The 18717-nt window shown below is 43.0% G+C and overlaps 1 protein-coding gene across 2 annotated transcripts in view; it reads right to left on the reverse strand.

Annotated features, from left to right (window-relative positions):
- The window catches only part of atf6 (activating transcription factor 6), a 105262-nt gene extending 98348 nt beyond the window's left edge, over positions 1-6914 (reverse strand). For both annotated transcript variants that reach the window (XR_008761902.1, XM_055943820.1), the window contains exons 1-4: positions 6645-6914; positions 1519-1595; positions 354-414; positions 96-193 (exon numbers count right to left, since the gene is read on the reverse strand). Coding sequence is in view for 1 of the 2 variants with exons in the window: in XM_055943820.1 (XP_055799795.1) it covers positions 96-193; positions 354-414; positions 1519-1595; positions 6645-6741 (333 nt within the window). In the remaining variant the exon portion in view is untranslated. The remainder of the gene's footprint in view (positions 1-95; positions 194-353; positions 415-1518; positions 1596-6644) is intronic.
- Between the last annotated feature and the right edge of the window lie 11803 nt (positions 6915-18717).

Raw genomic sequence — 18717 nt, forward strand, 5'->3', positions numbered from 1 at the left:
GATGGGCCTAGACGCACACTGGAAATAGGCACGTCAAACACATAAATGCAAAACGACCTACAGTGAAACACACTGGAAAGAGACAGGGGACTTACTTGTATGGAGTAAGGTGACAGGGCCTCTCGGGATGCAGGCGAGGTGACAGAGCTCATGGTATGGGCAGGAGAGAGAGAGTCCACACTCAGATCCCCATCTGCAGACAAGGACACAGAGCTCATGGTATGGGCAGGAGAGAGAGAGTCCACACTCAAATTTACACGAGAGAAATACTGGTACTGACATGTTTAAACTATTTTTGTCCAATACATTATCACCTTATACCATAGACCTGATTAGACCGGTATTAGACACACCTGTGTCAGTGCTCCAGGGAGGCAGGTCCATGTCAAAGTCGAGGTCAGGGGCATCGCCGGCCTAGAGGGTTAAACAGAGCACACACACAATCACTGTACTTCACATTATCATGGTTCACTGTGAATCTGGTCTGTTACGATTTTCTAAAGTGGAACTGACGGTGTTTTAGCAACATGAAATCTTGTTAAAAAAAATATGTTCATATACAACCCCAGGGAAGAATATGACGCTTTTTTACTTTAAAAAAAACATTTTATGACAAGGGAGCATTTAGATATGGTAATTCATAGAATGTTTGGAAATGATGTATACTAAAGGCATTTGTGAAAATTCTATAGCAATATATATAGTGGGAAAGTGGCCGTGCGTTGGTACAATTAATAGACACTGCAGTAAATAAAACCTAATGAAAAAACAACAACATCTGTCTTGTCCAGTACCGGAGTCTACACAGACCGTTGTGCCATAGCCAATCAGAGCTAGAGTAGGCCTATATGCAAATAAGCCATTTACCACACGGGCCTGGCATCGTTTACTATAAACACTAAAAGGGCTGGGCGATATATCTTTCTCAGGAGGGGAGTCGGCCAATCACCCACTCGTCCAATGACAACATCCTCCCAGCAGCTAGCTAGCTAACATTACACTCCGTTTTTGTTTTTAGCTTGGTAAATAAATAGCTAACTAAATAGATAAGCTAACCTATTAGCCATGGTACGACTGACCTGGGATCATTGCCATTGCTAGTTTGATTGTCTTGACATTCCCAGCTTTTGTTAGATTCATCTGTTTTTACCCAAAAAGATTGAGTCTTTGAAACTGAAACAGTGCATTCCTCAATAGCTGGAGGAACCAAACAATGTTAACAGGCCAGCTGTGATTTAAAACCTGATAGCAATATTTGTGGGACTTCCCAAGAGATTTATTGGTGAATTATATGAATCATGCATTGAACCACATCCATCTATTCTGCCAACAATACCTTACTCTATAATCAAATAGAACCTATTGTTTTTGTAGCAGAAACTGGGAATTTGATATTTTCTTTTACTGATATTATGATTGTCTGTTTGTTTCATATCTGCAAAGTAGTTAAAACGCTTGTCAGTTCCACTTTAAAGGAACAGTGTTGCCTAGAGTGTGTCTGTGTAGTCCTGTACTCACATATCCCACGCACTCCAAGGCCTGAAGAAGTTCGTCTGCATCTCCAAGGTTGTCCAGCTCGTCAAACAGGCTGATGTCTGCTTGAGACACACACACACACACACACACACACACGTCTGATTTAACAGTAGCCTTACATGAAAACAATACAGTAGCCTTACATGAAAACAATACTTTAGTTGCCTTCGCCAAAGACTAACTACCGTTTTCATCAAAGGCTGGTTTAACAGATGTCTTGACATGTTTCAGATAGTTATCCACAACGTCAGGTCAGACAGTTAATCACAGTTTAGCCATATGGGGCTACAAAGAAGAATTCATATTGTAAACGGCTTCTTTTATGTCATAGATACGGCTATTCATTTATTATTTACACATTGTTACTGCATAACTGACGGCCCACTTGTTTAATCAAATTAGTAAACATTCCATTTACGTTTTCCTGTTTGTAAGGGCTCCCGAGTGGCGCAGCAGTCTAAGGCACTGCATCTCAGTGCTAGAGGCATCACTACAGACCCTGGTTCGATTCCAGGCTGTATCACAACCGGCCATGATTGGGAGTCCCATAGGGTGGCGCACAATTGGCCCACCATCATCCGGGTTAGGCCGTCATTGTAAATAAGAATTTGTTCTTAACTGACTTACCTAGTTAAATAAAGGTTAAATAAAAACATTTTAAAAAATTGGAATGTGCTGTAAAATGACTAAAACCAAATCTAAACTGTGTAGACATAATGGATCTACATTCATAGTACATTTTCTTGAAATGTCCAGTTCACTAAAAATCACAAAGAAATAAGGGATAGAGGACTATTTTTTGTTCATTTTGACCATGAGGAAACATAACCAATTTTCACTGTGGCCCTTCGGATCTCGTTGAAGACAATGCTTCTGGGCTGCATCATGTTAGCTCCCCTCTCATACTGACTCTAGTCTGTCCTGAAGAACCACTACACTCACTGGGAGTCTGGACTGCATCATGTTAGCTCCCCTCTCATTCTGACTCTAGTCTGTCCTGAGGAACCACTGGGACTGTATCATGTTATCTCCTCTCTCATTCTGACTCTAGTCTGTCCTGAGGAACCACTGGGACTGTATCATGTTATCTCCTCTCTCATACTGACTCTAGTCTGTCCTGAGGAACCACTGGGAGTCTGGGCTATATCATGTTATCTCCTCTCTCATACTGACTCTAGTCTGTCCTGGGGAACCACTGGGAGTCTGGGCTGCATCACATTATGCTGCACAGAAGTTAACTCACTTGATCGACGCAACACGGCATGTAGAAATGTTGAAACGGTTAATTACTGTTCCCAAAACAATGGTCCATTAAAGGCTAGAACACTTTACAATGCAAGAAGACACCGGTAGCTTCTAGCTTTATAGGCTAGCTTTCTTTGCTAGTTTACAGCTGAAGCTAACATCACTTCACTACCCTATTACCTTGTTTGTGATGCACACAATAACGCAAAATATTGCTGGAATTACAAAGCGGATTGTCACCAAAAACTTTATTCGTTCACTTTGTCTCCCCCAGTCAAGATCATCTTTGCTCGAGCGTCGAACAGACTGTGTGTAAATGTCATGGGTCTCAAAGCAGCAATCAGCAGTAGAAACAATAACAAAACCCGCATCCCCGCCCCTGGTACAGTGAAAAGCTGAGGGATGTGGCTGGAGAAATGTAAACACAAATTCATAGACAGAGGTGTGGATGCAAGGACTGACCATCCATGATATCAAAATGATATTTTTAACCATGTTTTGAGGCTATATAGTGTTTGTTTACACCGTTGCATTAAAACAAGCTTGTATTTTGGGTTCTGATAGGGTATGACACTTGAACTAAGCTCATGAGGCATTTATAAGTTATATTCTTTAAGACTCAATGGATACATATCAGTACATTTATAAGTCCAAAAATTGATGTAGCAACTGCTGATTGCCCCTTTAAAGAGACGGTGCACACTTTTATAAAAGAGATTACTTCTTCTATGCAAATGTTGTTGATCAGCATAATAAAATAAGACCCAAATGGAAGAGAAACAGATTTATTTTCATCCATGAAAAATCAGTCAGAACAAGCTCAATAACTCAATGCATGCACACAGTCCTATTGGATATGCATTCACCTGTATTGTGAATAGGCCTAGTAACTCAATGCATGCACACAGTCCTATTGGATATGCATTCACCTGTATTGTGAATAGGCCTAGTAACTCAATGCATGCACACAGTACTATTGTATATACATTCACCTGTATTGTGAATAGGCCTAGTAACTCAATGCATGCACACAGTCCTATTGTATATACATTCACCTGTATTGTGAATAGGCCTAGTAACTCAATGCATGCACACAGTCCTATTGGATATGCATTCACCTGTATTGTGAATAGGCCTAGTAACTCAATGCATGCACATAGTCCTATTGGATATGCATTCACCTGTGTTGTGACTAGGCCTAGTAACTCAATGCATGCACACAGTCCTATTGGATATGCATTCACCTGTATTGTGACTAGGCCTAGTAACTCAATGCATGCACACAGTCCTATTGGATATACATTCACCTGTATTGTGAATAGGCCTAGTTACTCAATGCATGCACACAGTCCTATTGGATATACATTCACCTGTATTGTGAATAGGCCTAGTAACTCAATGCATGCACACAGTCCTATTGGATATGCATTCACCTGTATTGTGAATAGGCCGTGGCTACATCTTGATTTACCCAGTTTATCAACAGACTACAGATTTACTATTCAAACAAATGATTACTATTATGTGGTTCGAAACATTGTATAATTGATTCATTCATGAATACATAAAAAAACAAGTGACTAATGTAATGAATGATATTGAAATCAAAAGATCTGTCTGGATCAAGTGCCATTCTGTGACTTTGGCTAATATGCCTTATTTAGCCCTGGTATCATTTTGGTGTTGTTTTGGTAGATTATCGTGATGGTATCGAGTATTGTGATACTAAAAGGTATCGAAGTCAAAATTCCAGTATCGTGACAACACTAGAGCCTACATGTTACGCCTCGATCACACCGACAGCGCCATGGCGTTTTGGTACACCAGAAGTCCATTCTAATGAAACGCTATGTTTTCCTTGCAGCATTGCGTTGTTGAGGCAGTTCCAGTGCGTTCTGTTTGGTGCGTACGTTGGATTTATCGAACGTATGCATCAAATTGTACGTGTAGACGGCTTGGCAGAAATGGCAGCAGAAGGTGAATGTTGAACTTTTGTTGCACACAAATCCAATGATGCTGTGTACCATTTTGCACAATGACCCTGTAGGTGTGAGAGAGGTGAGTAAGCATTTCACTCTTGGATTCTAAAAGGTCTTAGGCTAGCCTGGCCCATTGCTCATCCACATATGTATACATTCTTATGGTTTACTTAGATTTGTGTGTATTCGGTATTTGTTGTGGAATTGTTAGATATTGCTGCACTGTCGGGAACTAGAAGCACAAGCATTTCTCTACACTCGCAATAACATCTGCTAACCATGTATGTGACCAATACATTTGATTTGACCATGACTCTCAGTTCCATTACATAATGTAACAGTATAACTTTACGGCGTCCCCTCGCCCCGACACGGGCACGAACCAGGGACCCTCTGCACACATCAACAACAGTCGCCCACGAAGCATCGTTACCCATCGCTCCACAAAAGCCGCGGCCCTTGCAGAGCAAGGGGAAACCCTACTTAAGTCTCAGAGCAAGTGACGTAACTGATTGAAATGCCACTAGCGCGTACCCGCTAACTAGCTAGCCATTTCACATCCATTACAATAACACATAAGAGTCATTGGACCAAGGTATCTTCTGTATGAGGGAGTTGTGTTAAGAGCCCCTACGCTCGTTACAGCACATATTTACGGAAGACAGCCGTAAAACAAAGCCACCTGTGGAAATTAGCTGTCTAGCATGCTCTGAACACCTGTGTGCAACTGAAGAAGGCCACCAGAAACGTGTTGTCACTGAAAAATTAAGTTGGCTGCAACTGTGATAAAGCCGGTTAAAACTGTGTACAGTAAGTGTATATTTTGCATTAGTGAAATGATTTTGATGTGATATTAAAGTAAAGGGCTTTATGTTTCTAGAACCCTATCGCAATTGATAATCGATTCACGTTTCGATTTGGGTGTTTTGGCCACCAGAGCCAGTCTACCTCTGAAAATAACGTAAAGTTCTTGAACATTAAGGCAAAGCTTTTTACAACTAACCCAAGCAAGACCACACAGCATGTCGTTTCTAATGGGAGCAAATTACACCAAGTGGGCAGAGACTAGAGCCGATTGGCGCGTTCTAGCATGTATTTGCATATTTCCGTTAGGGAAGGCCTACTCTGTGAAGTGCGAGTACACTCCTTCTAAACAACGCAATTTTGGGGAAACTTTGGTAAAGGGTAAAGTCTACAAGCATGTGTCCGCTCTGTTCGTAATAGATTCTAGTTTTAGAAACAGAAAACTGCACTAAGATCAAATGTTTAATCGATGAGTAAATAAGCAGAATGTCGGCCAAAAATCCATCTCGCTCCAACTTGGTAGTGATTGGAAACACCAACCGGATGCTTCACATTTATACATCCGGTCAAATATCTGTCTCAATTTTCTATCTTTGCTTAAAATGTAACAGTTGGCTCCCAAGAGTACATGTTGGGCTAAGGCTAGCCATATCTATGACTAAAATGAGAAGACGTTTTGTAATCCATTTTTTTAAAATCTCTTCTCGCGAATTCATAACCCTAACCCCCTAACAGGCTAGCTAGCACAGGGCAGAGATAATGGTTACAAATAATTTAACTTCGATTGTAGAGAATTCAGATTGTAAAACGTTCTCTTTTTAGACATGGCAACAGCTACAAGTGGGCGATAGCGGTTACTGACTTGAGGCAGTTATAGCTAGCCAGCTTGCCAAACAACTAGCTAGCTACAATGTTAGCAACAAGCAGGCAAATGAAGAACATTCATTCGATCGACTATAACCATCGTAAACACAACCAACATGTTGACATTTGTGGTACACATTTCCGAGGAGTAAGTGTCTCGCTGTAACGCTACACTAGCTAGCTAACGTTAGCTGTTGGCAAGTGACGCTTGCTTACCCCACTCGCCATCCTGGTCGATGGACATGGTGCCAGTTTCACTGTTCATCATTTCTTGTTCTTGAGTCTCGAAGTCTAACATTAACTCGGACGACATCCTTCCTCGAATACATTAGTAACCGATTTTAAAGAAATAGGTTATAGTTTATTCTAATAGGTCAAAAGCTTAGCATCGGCTGTACATGTTGCTGGTTCGTATTCACAGATAAATGTTCTTCCTGTTCTACGAAAACAAGATACACGTCTTGCTTTACCGTAAATCTACGGCTCCCGAGAAGGTTATATAAATCCCTCGGTGGTTGTAATGACGAGATACACCATGAGGTTGCAGCAAAGCACAGGTTCTAAAAATTATAATTTTCCTCAACCAGTGGGTACACACAATTAGCCATATCCGTCACCCCAATTTAAAACAATTCTTTATATTACTCCTAAAGTGAAGGGGACAGATATTTTGTCAACAATAGGCTTAGGGTTAGAAGGGCATCATTGGTTTAGTAGGGTTAATGTATGCAGAGAAAGCTGACGTTCTGATTTAATCATATAGCGACTTTTGGCCTCTATTCATGCCTTTAAATGAAAAACACAACTACACCCCAAAAACACAATTATTCACCAGTTCCACCCCAGTGGCAGCCTCAAATATGTTTCAATTAACAAAATAGTCCTACAATTAGTGAAAGAGGCCTTGTCCACTCAGACTATGGTCTACTGTAGACTATATCTGGACACGCTGTATTACACATTTGAAAGGTGAGACAGCAACAGTCAGCCAGTTCCATAGCCAGGTTTCCTTTCCAATCGATCAGACAGACAGATGGGGACATGCCAGCCAGTTCAAGCTGGGCTGGGGGCCCTGTTCTGTGGTAACAATAGAAGCCTGTTCTTTCCAGGTATATTCTTAGACCTTAGTGGTGATTCCTAAATGCCCCAGCCGCAGGTCACTCACATTGGCATAGTAAAGATCAGTAGCAAGTGCCTGCCTGGAATAATCTGTCCTGGGCAACTTGGGACAGGGAAGGCTTAACCCGAGGTGGTCTTCCTGATTACCTCCCTACGCATTGGACGGATTGGATCCGCTCTGTTCTATAAGAACAGCTCCAGATAAAGATATTTAACCTCTTTCTTTACTTGATCATTATGTGACAAAGTAACAAGACCATTAAAACATAATCAACACTGTTGGTAGGTTGATGTAGTCTTGATTGTCTTGTGTTACTAACTGATAATGACATTGAATGGTAGTGGTAGTTGTTTGGAGGCGCATGGTATGATGGGTAGTGGCGTTGGTGTTTTAACCTGACGATAGGTCCAGGTCTAGGAGGTCCCATCATGGTGATTGTGTGTTAAGCCCCTAGAACCAGACAGGAGATTAACAGGTTACCCTAATGCCAGAAGTCAGAACGGTTAAACGGAACATCTGTGTAAAATTGATTAGGGGCTTTGGATACATTCGTTGCTATGGAAATTGCTATGTCTGGTATGATTCGTTTTTCCGTTAGATCATAACTGGTAGGTATATCTGAAGCACAGCATTGTAATTACATTGTAATTTGCATAATTCATAACAGACCATTAATATACTATTGTCTTGATAACAGTCCATTCAGACTATCTAACCAGTGAGTTAGTTACTGGTTTCCTGTAATCCTTTCTGTTTGTTTACAACAGGATTCAATGCTGTCTAAGTGAACATAATACAGTTAGTTGTACCTGTACATGATGAGGAGATGAGGTGGGATAAACAGCGCTAGCACACATGTGACTGACAACTCCTTACAATCCTGTTACACTCATATACTGGCGTCTGTCTTCAAAAGTGTTCCAAGAATGAGACTCAACATTGTGTCTTTTGAGACCACCAGTTTGTTTGTATCATGGATTTGCGATAGACTGTATTAGGTCTGTTCCCCTCTTTAACTCTACACTCATTGGTTGTTCCCAGAGAACCAGTGGAAAGCCAACCATTTCATGTTGCATGTGCCTAGACCCCCCCCCCCCCCCCCCCCCCTTTACTGGGGCTGGCTATCAAGGATGCTGGTGAAAGACAACAGCCAAGGAAAGAATATGGAGGTGGAGAGGGAGAAAGAAAGAAAAAGAAAGAAAGAGAGGGAGAGAGGGAGGGAGAGAAAGAAAGCGAGAAAGAGCAGATCTGATTCATATGGGAATTTAATACTAGCCCAGCTCTATCATCGAGACTCATGAAAAATATTCTCATTCCTGGCATGCTCACCAGAGCACTTTCCCTGCCAACTAACCACACAGGGAAGGAAACAAAATGAGATAAAGAGGACCCCAAGGAGATGGAGAGACAGAGAGAGAGGGCGGTTAGAGAGACAGAGTCCCTGGACCTGGAGAGAGAGAGAGGTAGACAAGAGCTTGCTTAGTTATAAACAAAAATAAAGATCCCTCCCTTCCAAACAGAATCCCTGTCTGCCACATTTCATCTTTTGTGTTTGTGAGATGGATGATGTTCGTTACTGTTGTGTGGCATTGTCTCATCCCAGCAGCCACAGGGAAGGGGAACATTTATCATCTCAAGCCTATGTATGGGGAGGGGGGTAGGGGTGTAGGTGGTCGGGGGAGGGGAGCAGAGGGGTTTGATAAAGCATGATGGAGATGGGTTAATGAGGACAGAAGCAGATGAAGAGAGAACCGTCTCCCATGACTTCCCTTAAACACACTATAAGCACAGCCAAAGAGAGAGGGGAAAGAGTGTGTTTTTGCAGGCATGCATGCATTGGCTGTTTTGTGTTCTGTATTCTGTATTCTGTATTCTGTGTTCTGTATTCTGTGTTGTGTGTTGTGTATATGCGTGTTTCATTCAACATGGTTATTTATGCTGTGCATGTGTAATGGGGGTCGTTCGGTGAACTAGGCTCATGTGATGAGTAACATCTGCCTTAGATCTGAAGACTATGAGATCTTCAAGCTTAATGCATAGGCTTTAGTTCAGTGGGCTAACACATTCCTGACTCTAGGTTGATAAGTGTTGCTGCTTCTCTGTTCTGCATCTGTCCTCCACTATAAGAGCTGTGCTAGCAGGTGGCCCAGGTCTGTTGTGTTGGGTGAGGGATTAGGCTTTAGGACATTGTTTGGTGGGAATGGTGCTGTGAATACAAAGGGATTAGTCCAAAGGGTTGCTTCATTGACCGTGTGTGTGTGTGTGTGTGTGTGTGTGTGTGTGTGTGTGTGTGTGTGTGTGTGTGTGTGTGTGTGTGTGTGTGTGTGTGTGTGTGTGTGTGTGTGTGTGTGTGTGTGTGTGTGTGTGTGTGTGTGTGTGTGTGTGTGTGTGTGTGCGCGTGCGTGTTTGTGTATATTTGTGTTTGGGAGGTGGCTTGGAATTTAGGTGATGATGGTAGAGATCTAGATGGAATGGCAAAACAAAACAATGCATTTGCCAGTAGTCTAACACCCCACAGCTTCAGTAGTCCAACACCCCACAGCTTCAGTAGTCTAACACCCCACAGCTTCAGTAGTCCAACACCCCACAGCTTCAGCAGTAAAACACCCCACAGCTTCAGTAGTCTAACACCCCACAGCTTCAGTAGTCCAACACCCCACAGCTTCAGCAGTAAAACACCCCACAGCTTCAGTAGTCCAACACCCCACAGCTTCAGTAGTCTAACACCCCACAGCTTCAGTAGTCTAACACCCCACAGCTTCAGTAGTCTAACACCCCACAGCTTCAGTAGTCCAACACCCCACAGCTTCAGTAGTCCAACACCCCACAGCTTCAGTAGTCTAACACCCCACAGCTTCAGTAGTCTAACACCCCACAGCTTCAGTAGTCCAACACCCCATAGCTTCAGTAGTCCAACACCCCACAGCTTCAGTAGTCCAACACCCCACAGCTTCAGTAGTCTAACACCCCACAGCTTCAGTAGTCCAACACCCCATAGCTTCAGTAGTCCAACACCCCACAGCTTCAGTAGTCCAACACCCCACAGCTTCAGTAGTCTAACACCCCACAGCTTCAGTAGTCTAACACCCCACAGCTTCAGTAGTCTAACACCCCACAGCTTCGCCTATCTTTGAGGTAATGTTGACAATAACATTAGGCCTTCTACTCAATCATGTTGAATATTTGCACAAGCCCCATTCCTTGACTGCCATACAAATGAAATGCCATTTAAGAGATAGGCTAAAAGGCTATTTTATATGACCTCAGTCTAGGCAACATAAAAGCATGGTATGGTGTTGTGATTGTAAATCTTACATCTGATTTCCTCCACTAAATTTCCCGCTCCATGTGGTCCATAAAACCATGTGCAACCCTTTAAAAAAAATCCCAATGCCTTGAACCACATGCAGCCATTAGGAACACACAAAAGAGAGAACTGACAAATAGCCCTTTTAATGCCTCTCTTTGACTTTAATGAATTTATGTAATCTAATGGAGGTGGTGGGGGTGGGGATGAGGAGGGGTAACAAATGAAAAGCCCTGATCAGTGTACAATGACTGGAGAAAAAATACCATTCATCTTGGGTAGCATTCTCCGGTGCTCGTTGTTACATGGCCGCGGGTCGAGGTGCTTGTTCCATTAACAGGGCAGCGAAAGGCTCTCTCTCAGTGGTCAGGGACCGGCGTTGACAGAGCGTCTGCGCGGCCTGCTCCCCCAGTTCAAGATTGTGAATCCCTCAGCGCGGGTTGACTCCTGAGTAACCTTCTGAGGTACCGCGAACTCACCCTCAAATGACCCCAAACTCCGAAGAAAGATCTAGGGGATTCCAGGGGGTCACGAGATCCGGACCCGCACTTTTCAATAGGTAAACCGCTGCTCTGGGTTGCCGGAGAGAGAAAAATAACTATATATCACTACATAAACAAAAACATTGCACACAGGCGTTCAGATTACACATAGGATACATTTCACACATACGCACACACGGACACATTTTTGTTCATTTGAATCTATCCAATTTAAAGGAAATGGGCCTAATCATATTCAAAACTAAGCTAAATGTGTGAACATAATTCAGAAGGTGAAAATATTGTAGGCTATTAAAATCGGTAAGCAGCCTATTCACACAATTTATGACGAGGGACTGACTACACGAAACAATATGCCTACTGGCCCTACAAAATGTCTTATTGATTATTGCCAGGTCGCAGTTGTAAATGAGAACTTGTTCTCAACTGGCCTAAATAAAGGTGAAATAAAAAAATACATTGTTCAATAAATCAAAATGTAATTACAGAGTAATTACAAAACATAGCCTAAAGGCAAAGATTAGACAAAAATATTATTTGTTTTATTGTTGAAATTATGAATAGGTTTTATTTGGTAGGCTATAAAACATACAAATGAAATGTAGCCTAAAATAAAATGAGTGTAGAAGTAGAGCGTATAAAAAGGCTTTTGGAAATGTGGAAACATCCACCTGATTTCACTTGGTTTAAAAACCCACGACTCTGGCTTTTAGAACGCCATATTGGATTTTTTTCTCGTTACTTTCTGTTTGCGAAAATGATTTGTGTCACGTTTTATACATTCTAGGTTGCAACGTTGTAACGCTGCGAGGCGAGAAGTGTCGTCAGGTTCGTGGGCTAGATATCTCGATGACTGTTGTCATTGGGAGGAGACCTGCTTTTGCCACCCCCTTACTGGGCCCCGCGTTGACCTGCCCTTGCACAGTTTTCCCGGTTGGGGAGTGTTATTCGCTGGGATGCTGTTGCTGCCTGTGACGGCGCGGCTACAGAGAACGACACAGCGCTAACTCACACATTATGGACAGAAGGCACAATGACCCTTATTTACACCCCAGTAAGTATCTTTCCTTGCTCTGTTTGAAATACGTTTATCCCTCAATAGTCGTTGTATAGTTCTGCTATTTGGAGACGGTTCATGGCGTCTTTTTCTCGGAGTGCCAGCGGGCGAGCTAGATGGAGCAGTCCACGGACTCGGCTGGAGATTTCCCTCCATAGATATTTATTCAATGGTCATGTTTAGTTGTCCTGTTTAGCACTCGTCCGGCTGTAGTGCCTCTTGATATGAGGGGCTGCGGCCAATGTAAAAGTCAGGGGATTGCGGTTCTCCTGTTCAGACAAGGTCAGAGGTTGGCAGTTTAATTGCGCTTAAATGTATGTAATTTATGATGGTGGTCCGACATTTCTTGCTAACTGTTTTTGACATAAACACAATTTATTGGTTTACAATGGTGTTTTCCCTATCGTGGACGATATGTTTAGGCCTAACGATCGAAAGAGTGGGGCTTTTCTGTCCAGGTCTTCAACAAAACTTTCCCGAGTGGAAAAAAAAAAAAATCGTATGGGGCTCCCTGGTCAATGTGGAGACTGGAGGCTGCCCAATTGGAGTTATGGTTCACACATACATACCTCTTGTATGCATACCACGAACTTATTCAGACAAGAGAAACTGCACAGAAAACAAGAAGAAAAAAACAAAGCATTTGAAGAGCCTAGGCAGCAAATAGGCCCATAGCTAATAACACTGTTATTTATTATGTATTGGTTGTAGCCCAGTCTGCAGCCTACTAATGTAATCATAGTGCAAGATGTGTGTAAAAGGCATTACATGCTGAGGTGAATACTAACATGCTGTGAGACTTTTGTGATGCTTTCAGTCTGTGATTTGTGCGCAGTTAAGTTGCAGCCCAGGGCATCTTTAAGTCCACATAGTGAGTCACACACTACATGCATCATTTATCATGTGATGTTCTCCTTGAATGAAACATTCATTGCCAAGCCACTGCAATATAGCATGATGTTATTATCATCAACAGTGCTTTGTGACAATGTCGGGGGATCTCGAGTGTGTTGGGCTCCCCGAGTGGTGCAGTGGTCTGAGGCATCACAACAGACCCTGGTTCGATTCCAGGCCGTATCACAACCGGCCGTGATTGGGAGTCCCATAGGGAAGCGCACGATTGACCCAGCGTCGTCCGGGTTTGGCCGGGGTAGGCCGTCATTGTAAATAAGAATTTGTTCTTAACAGGCTTGCCTAGTTAAATAAAGGTTCATTAAAATAACAAATCTAAAACCACATTAAAGGGATTGGAGTCTCTTGAAGTCATCTATCTTTGGCATGTTGTTGCCTGACTTGCCTCCTAGATATTTCAGCAGAATGTATGTGGGTGAAACTACCATCGCTGTGAATGGTTGTGTCTCCTGTGGTCCCGTGTGGCTCAGTTGGTAGAGCATGGCGCTTGCAACGCCAGAGTTGTGGGTTCAATTCCCACGGGGGGACCAGGGTTCAACTCCCACGGGGGGACCAGGATGAATATCTATGAACTTTCCAATTTTTAAGTCGCTCTGGATAAGAGCGTCTGCTAAATGACTTAAATGTAAATGGTAATGGGAGACTGTTGTAAAGCGGTGAGCAAACAGATGACAGAATATTCATAAACAGACCATTTGTATCCCCTCAGACTAGAATCTTACTCAGTTCACTTCTGTTATGTCTTGTTGAAATTGTTATACCTACCAGTGTACTGTAATAACAAGTTCCTATGTCTAATAAGGTGTTATTTTATTCATGTTCCATAACAGACATCAGAGTTATGATATGAAACATTAAATTCTATCTTCTTTTTTTTATGGTTTATTATTTGGTAGTCAACACAAGCTGTTGTAGCGACACCGAGTTCTGTGAAAGCTGTAACAGGTCATTCCTGTTAACTGTAAAGTCATTAAATTGACACACTGTTCAGCACAACCTACTGTACAGGAAAGCATATTTAATAGCTATAATATAGTGTTGTTTCAGAGCCATGGACGATCACATTGACAAAATAAAAAAAAACTATCCCTTGGAATTTGTAACATGTAATAGAGAATCTGTGCATCGAGCAAACCGTAGAGATCCTATAGGATGTTATCAATAAAACGTCACAATACGGTGCAGAGTGTTCGATTTGGAAAGGAGACCCCCAGCTCCCTTAAAACCATTGACAACTACAAGCCGTTTTCAAGGGATTGTTAAATAAATGTTATAACTATTTGGTTTTAATATCACGTCTTGAAGAGCCTCGTCAGAACTACACATTTCAGATTATTCCACATTTATCTCTTATCATCAAGAGTTATACAGGATGTAACTGCATGCTTTTCATGATCAGTAAACATCAATTGATCATGTAGTTTCAGATATGTGAGGGTAGCCTATCAATTTGGCATGTAGCTAGTATGCTTGGGCGGTATCCAGATTGTCCTACCTTCATATCGACCTTGTGCCATACCCTGGATATTCGGTAATACCGTCACTGAACACAAGGGTCGCTGTTTTCAAACCCTACTGATCCTCTGTAATCCAAAGGTGCCAATGCTGTGCACGTGGAAGGATCTGACATTTGTAGTACTATGCTCTTCAAGAAAATAGATGTACAGTATAGCGGTTTGGAAATAAACTCTTCAAAATAGAGTTCATAAGGCTTTTTATACCAATTTTCTGTATACCGGTAAATAGCCTCTAAAATATATGTAAACAGACTATAATGTCCTCAGATGTATATTTCTTGTGAAGCTGTGAGTGATGTTATATGATACAATATTAGTACTTGTTGCATTTACAACTTGTCTAAGTCCTTGTCAACAACTGATTTCAACCAGTGTATGGCTGTGGATTGACTGCATTGGTTGAACGGAAGGTTGGCATATCGGCAGTTCATTAGAAGCATGTGTAGAATCATTCCTCTGAAGATGGCTAGCTAACAAACATACAGTACAGGAACATTCTTCAAGTTCATTATTTTACACTATCTTACACAGCAATGGCAAATCACGGTTGACCAATTCCCTGACCAAAATGGCTGACCTTTATCACATCATAAGAAGGTTCATGTCCATTCTAGTATTCCAATTCCTAATTCTATGAAGCAAATCAGGGAGAGGACAGACTCAGCAGCACATCATAGTTTAATAAAGTTTGGAGAACTTCTGTGGATTATGCCAAGTTATAAATGTTCTTGCTTTTTGGCATTTCTGTGGTTTCCCGTCTCAGTCTGGGGGTTCACAGACGTGCAGGCATTCACTGCTGCTGCTGTTCAGGGAAACGATGCGCACATAACTCGCAGATCTGTGGAAGTCCTGGAGATAAAGACAGTCAATGGAGATGGGGTGTAAAATAATTATTGGAATGGGAAAGAAAGAGAGAGAGAAGAGGGAGAAAAGAGAGAGGGAAGAGCGAGAGAAGAGAGAGTGAGAAAGAGAGGAGAGAGAGAGAGAGAAGCGAGAGAGATGCAAGAGAGGGATGAGCGAGAGACAGAAGAGAGAGAGAAGAGAGTGAGAAAGAGGGGTCCCACCAGGACTGGTTGACAGTAGCACTCTGAACTCTTGTTGCCAAGGGTCAATGATCCTCTTGATTTCTGTTTGAGTAACCAAATCAAATTTTATTTGTCACATGCGCCGAATACAACAGGTGTAGACCTTAGAAAGGAAATGCTTACTTACAAGCCCTTAACCAACAATGCAGTTTTAAGAAAATACCTATAAAAAAGGTAAGAGATAAGAAAAACAAATAATTTAAGAGCAGCAGTAAATAACAATAGCGTATAAGGAGAAGCGGGGGGTGGGGCAATGCAAATAGTGTGGGTAGCCATTTGATTTGCTGTTCAGGAGTCTTATGGTTTGGGGTAGAAGCTGTTTAGAAGCCTCTTGGACCCAGACTTGGTGCTCCGTTATCGCTTGCCGTGCGGTAGCAGAGACAACAGTCTATGACTAGGGTGGCTGGAGTCTCTGACAATTTTTAGGGCCTTCCTCTGACACCGCCTGGTATAGAGGTGCTGGATGGCTGGAAGCTTGGCCCCGGTGATGTACTGGGCGGTACGCCCTACCCTCTGTATTGCCTTGCGGTCGGAGGCCGAGCAGTTGCCATACCAGGCAGTGATGCAACCCGTCACAATGCTCTCGATGGTGCAGCTGAAAAACCTTTTGAGGATCTGAGGACCCATGCCAAATCTTTTTAGTCTCCTGAGGGGGAATAGGTTTTGTCGTGCCCTCTTCACGACTGTCTTGGTGTACTTTGAACATGTTAGTATGTTGGTGATGTGGACACCAAGGAACTTGAAGCTCTCAACCTGCTCCACTACAGGCCCATGGATGAGAATGGAGGCGTGCTCGGTTCTCCTTTTCCTATAGTCCACAATCATCTCCTTTGTCTTGATCACGTTGAGGGAGAGGTTGTTGTTGTTGTCCTGGCACCACACGGTCAGGTCTCTGACCTCCTCCCTATATGCTGTCTCATCGTTGTCGGTGATCAGGCCTACCACTGTTGTGTCATCTGCAAATTGAATGATGGTGTTGGAGTCGTGCCTGGCCGTGCAGTCATGAGTGAACAGGGAGTACAGGAGGGGACTGAGCACGCACCCCTGAGGAACCCCTGTGTTGAGGATCAGCGTGGCGGATGTGTTGTTACCTACCCTCACCACCTGGGGGCGGCCCGTCAGGAAGTCCAGGATCCAGGTGCAGAGGGAGGTGTTTAGTCCCAGGGTCCTTAGCTTAGTGATGAGCTTTGAGGGCACTATGGTGTTGAACGCTGAGCTGTAGTCAATGAACAGCATTCTCATATAGGTGTTCCTCTTGTCCAGGTGTGAAAGGGCAGTGTGGAGTGCAATAGAGATTGCATCATCTGTGGATCTGTTGGTGCGGTATCCAAATTAGAGTGGGTCTAGGGTTTCTGGGATAATGGTGTTGATGTGAGCCATGACCAGCCTTTCAAAGCATTTCATTGCTACAGACGTGAGTGCTACGGGTTGGTAGTCATTTTGGCAGGTTAGCTTAGTGTTCTTGGGCACAGGGATTATTGAGGTCTGCTTGAAACATGTTGGTATTACAGACTCAGACAGGGAGAGGTTGAAAATGTCAGTGAAGACACTTGCCACTTTGCCAGCGCATGCTCGGAGTACATGTCCTGGTAACCCGGCCTTGTCAATGTCTTACTCACTCGATCACACAGTCGTACGGAATAGCTGATGCTCTCATGCATGTTTCAGTGTTACTTGCCTCAAAGCGAGCATAGAAGTCGTTTAGCTCGTCTGGTAGGCTGTGCTTCCATTTGTAGTCTGTAATAGTTTACAAGCCCTGCCACATCCAACGAGCGTCGGAGCCGGTGTTGTACGATTCGATCTTAGTCCTGTATTGACGCTTTGCCTGTTTGATGGTTCGTCGGAGGGCATAGCAGGATTTCATAGAAGCTTCCGGGTTAGAGTCCCACTCCTTGAAAGCTGCAGCTCTACCCTTAGGTCAGTGCGAATGTTGCCTGTAATCCATGGCTTCTGGTTGTTGTATGTACGTACAGTCACTGTGGGGACAACGTCCTTGATTAACTTATTGATAAAGCCAGTGACTGATGTGGTGTACTCCTCAATGCCATCGGAAGAATATTCCAGTCTGTGCTAGCAAAACAGTCCTGTAGTTTAGCATCTGCTTCATCTGACCACTTTTTTATAGACCGAGTCACTGGTGCTTCCTGCTTTAATTTTTGCTTGTAAGCAGGAATCAGGAGGATATAATTATGGTCAGACTTGCCAAATGGAGGGCGAGAGAGAGGTTTGTATACTTCTCTGTGTGTGAAGTAAAGGTGGTCCAGAGTTTTTTTTTCCTTTCTGGTAGCACATTTAACATGCTGATAGAAATTAGGTAAAACTGATTTAAGTTTCCCTGCATTAAAGTCTTCGGCCACTTGGAGCGCCGCCTCTGGATGAGCGTTTTTCTGTTTGCTTATGGTGGTATACAGCTTATTGTGTGAGGTTTTATTGCCAGCATCGGTCTGTGGTTGTATGTAGACAGCTACGAAAAATACAGATGAAAATTCTCTAGGAAGATAGTGTGGTCTAAAGCTTATCATGAGGTACTCTACCTTAGGCGAGCAAAGCCTCGAGACTTCCTTAGATATCGTGCACCAGCTGTTGTTTACATATATGCATAGGCCACCGCCCCGTGTCCTGCCGATACAGTGTATAACCCGCCAGCTGTATGTTCTTAATGTCGTCGTTCAGCCACGACTCGGTGAAACATAAGATATTACAGATTTTAAATGTCCTGTTGGTAGGATATACGTGCTTTCAGTTCGTCCCATTTATTTTCCAGCGATTGAATGTTAGCTAGCAGGAC

This window comes from Salvelinus fontinalis, chromosome 14 (genome assembly GCF_029448725.1).
Source record: "Salvelinus fontinalis isolate EN_2023a chromosome 14, ASM2944872v1, whole genome shotgun sequence".
NCBI classification, from domain to species: Eukaryota; Metazoa; Chordata; class Actinopteri; order Salmoniformes; family Salmonidae; genus Salvelinus; species Salvelinus fontinalis.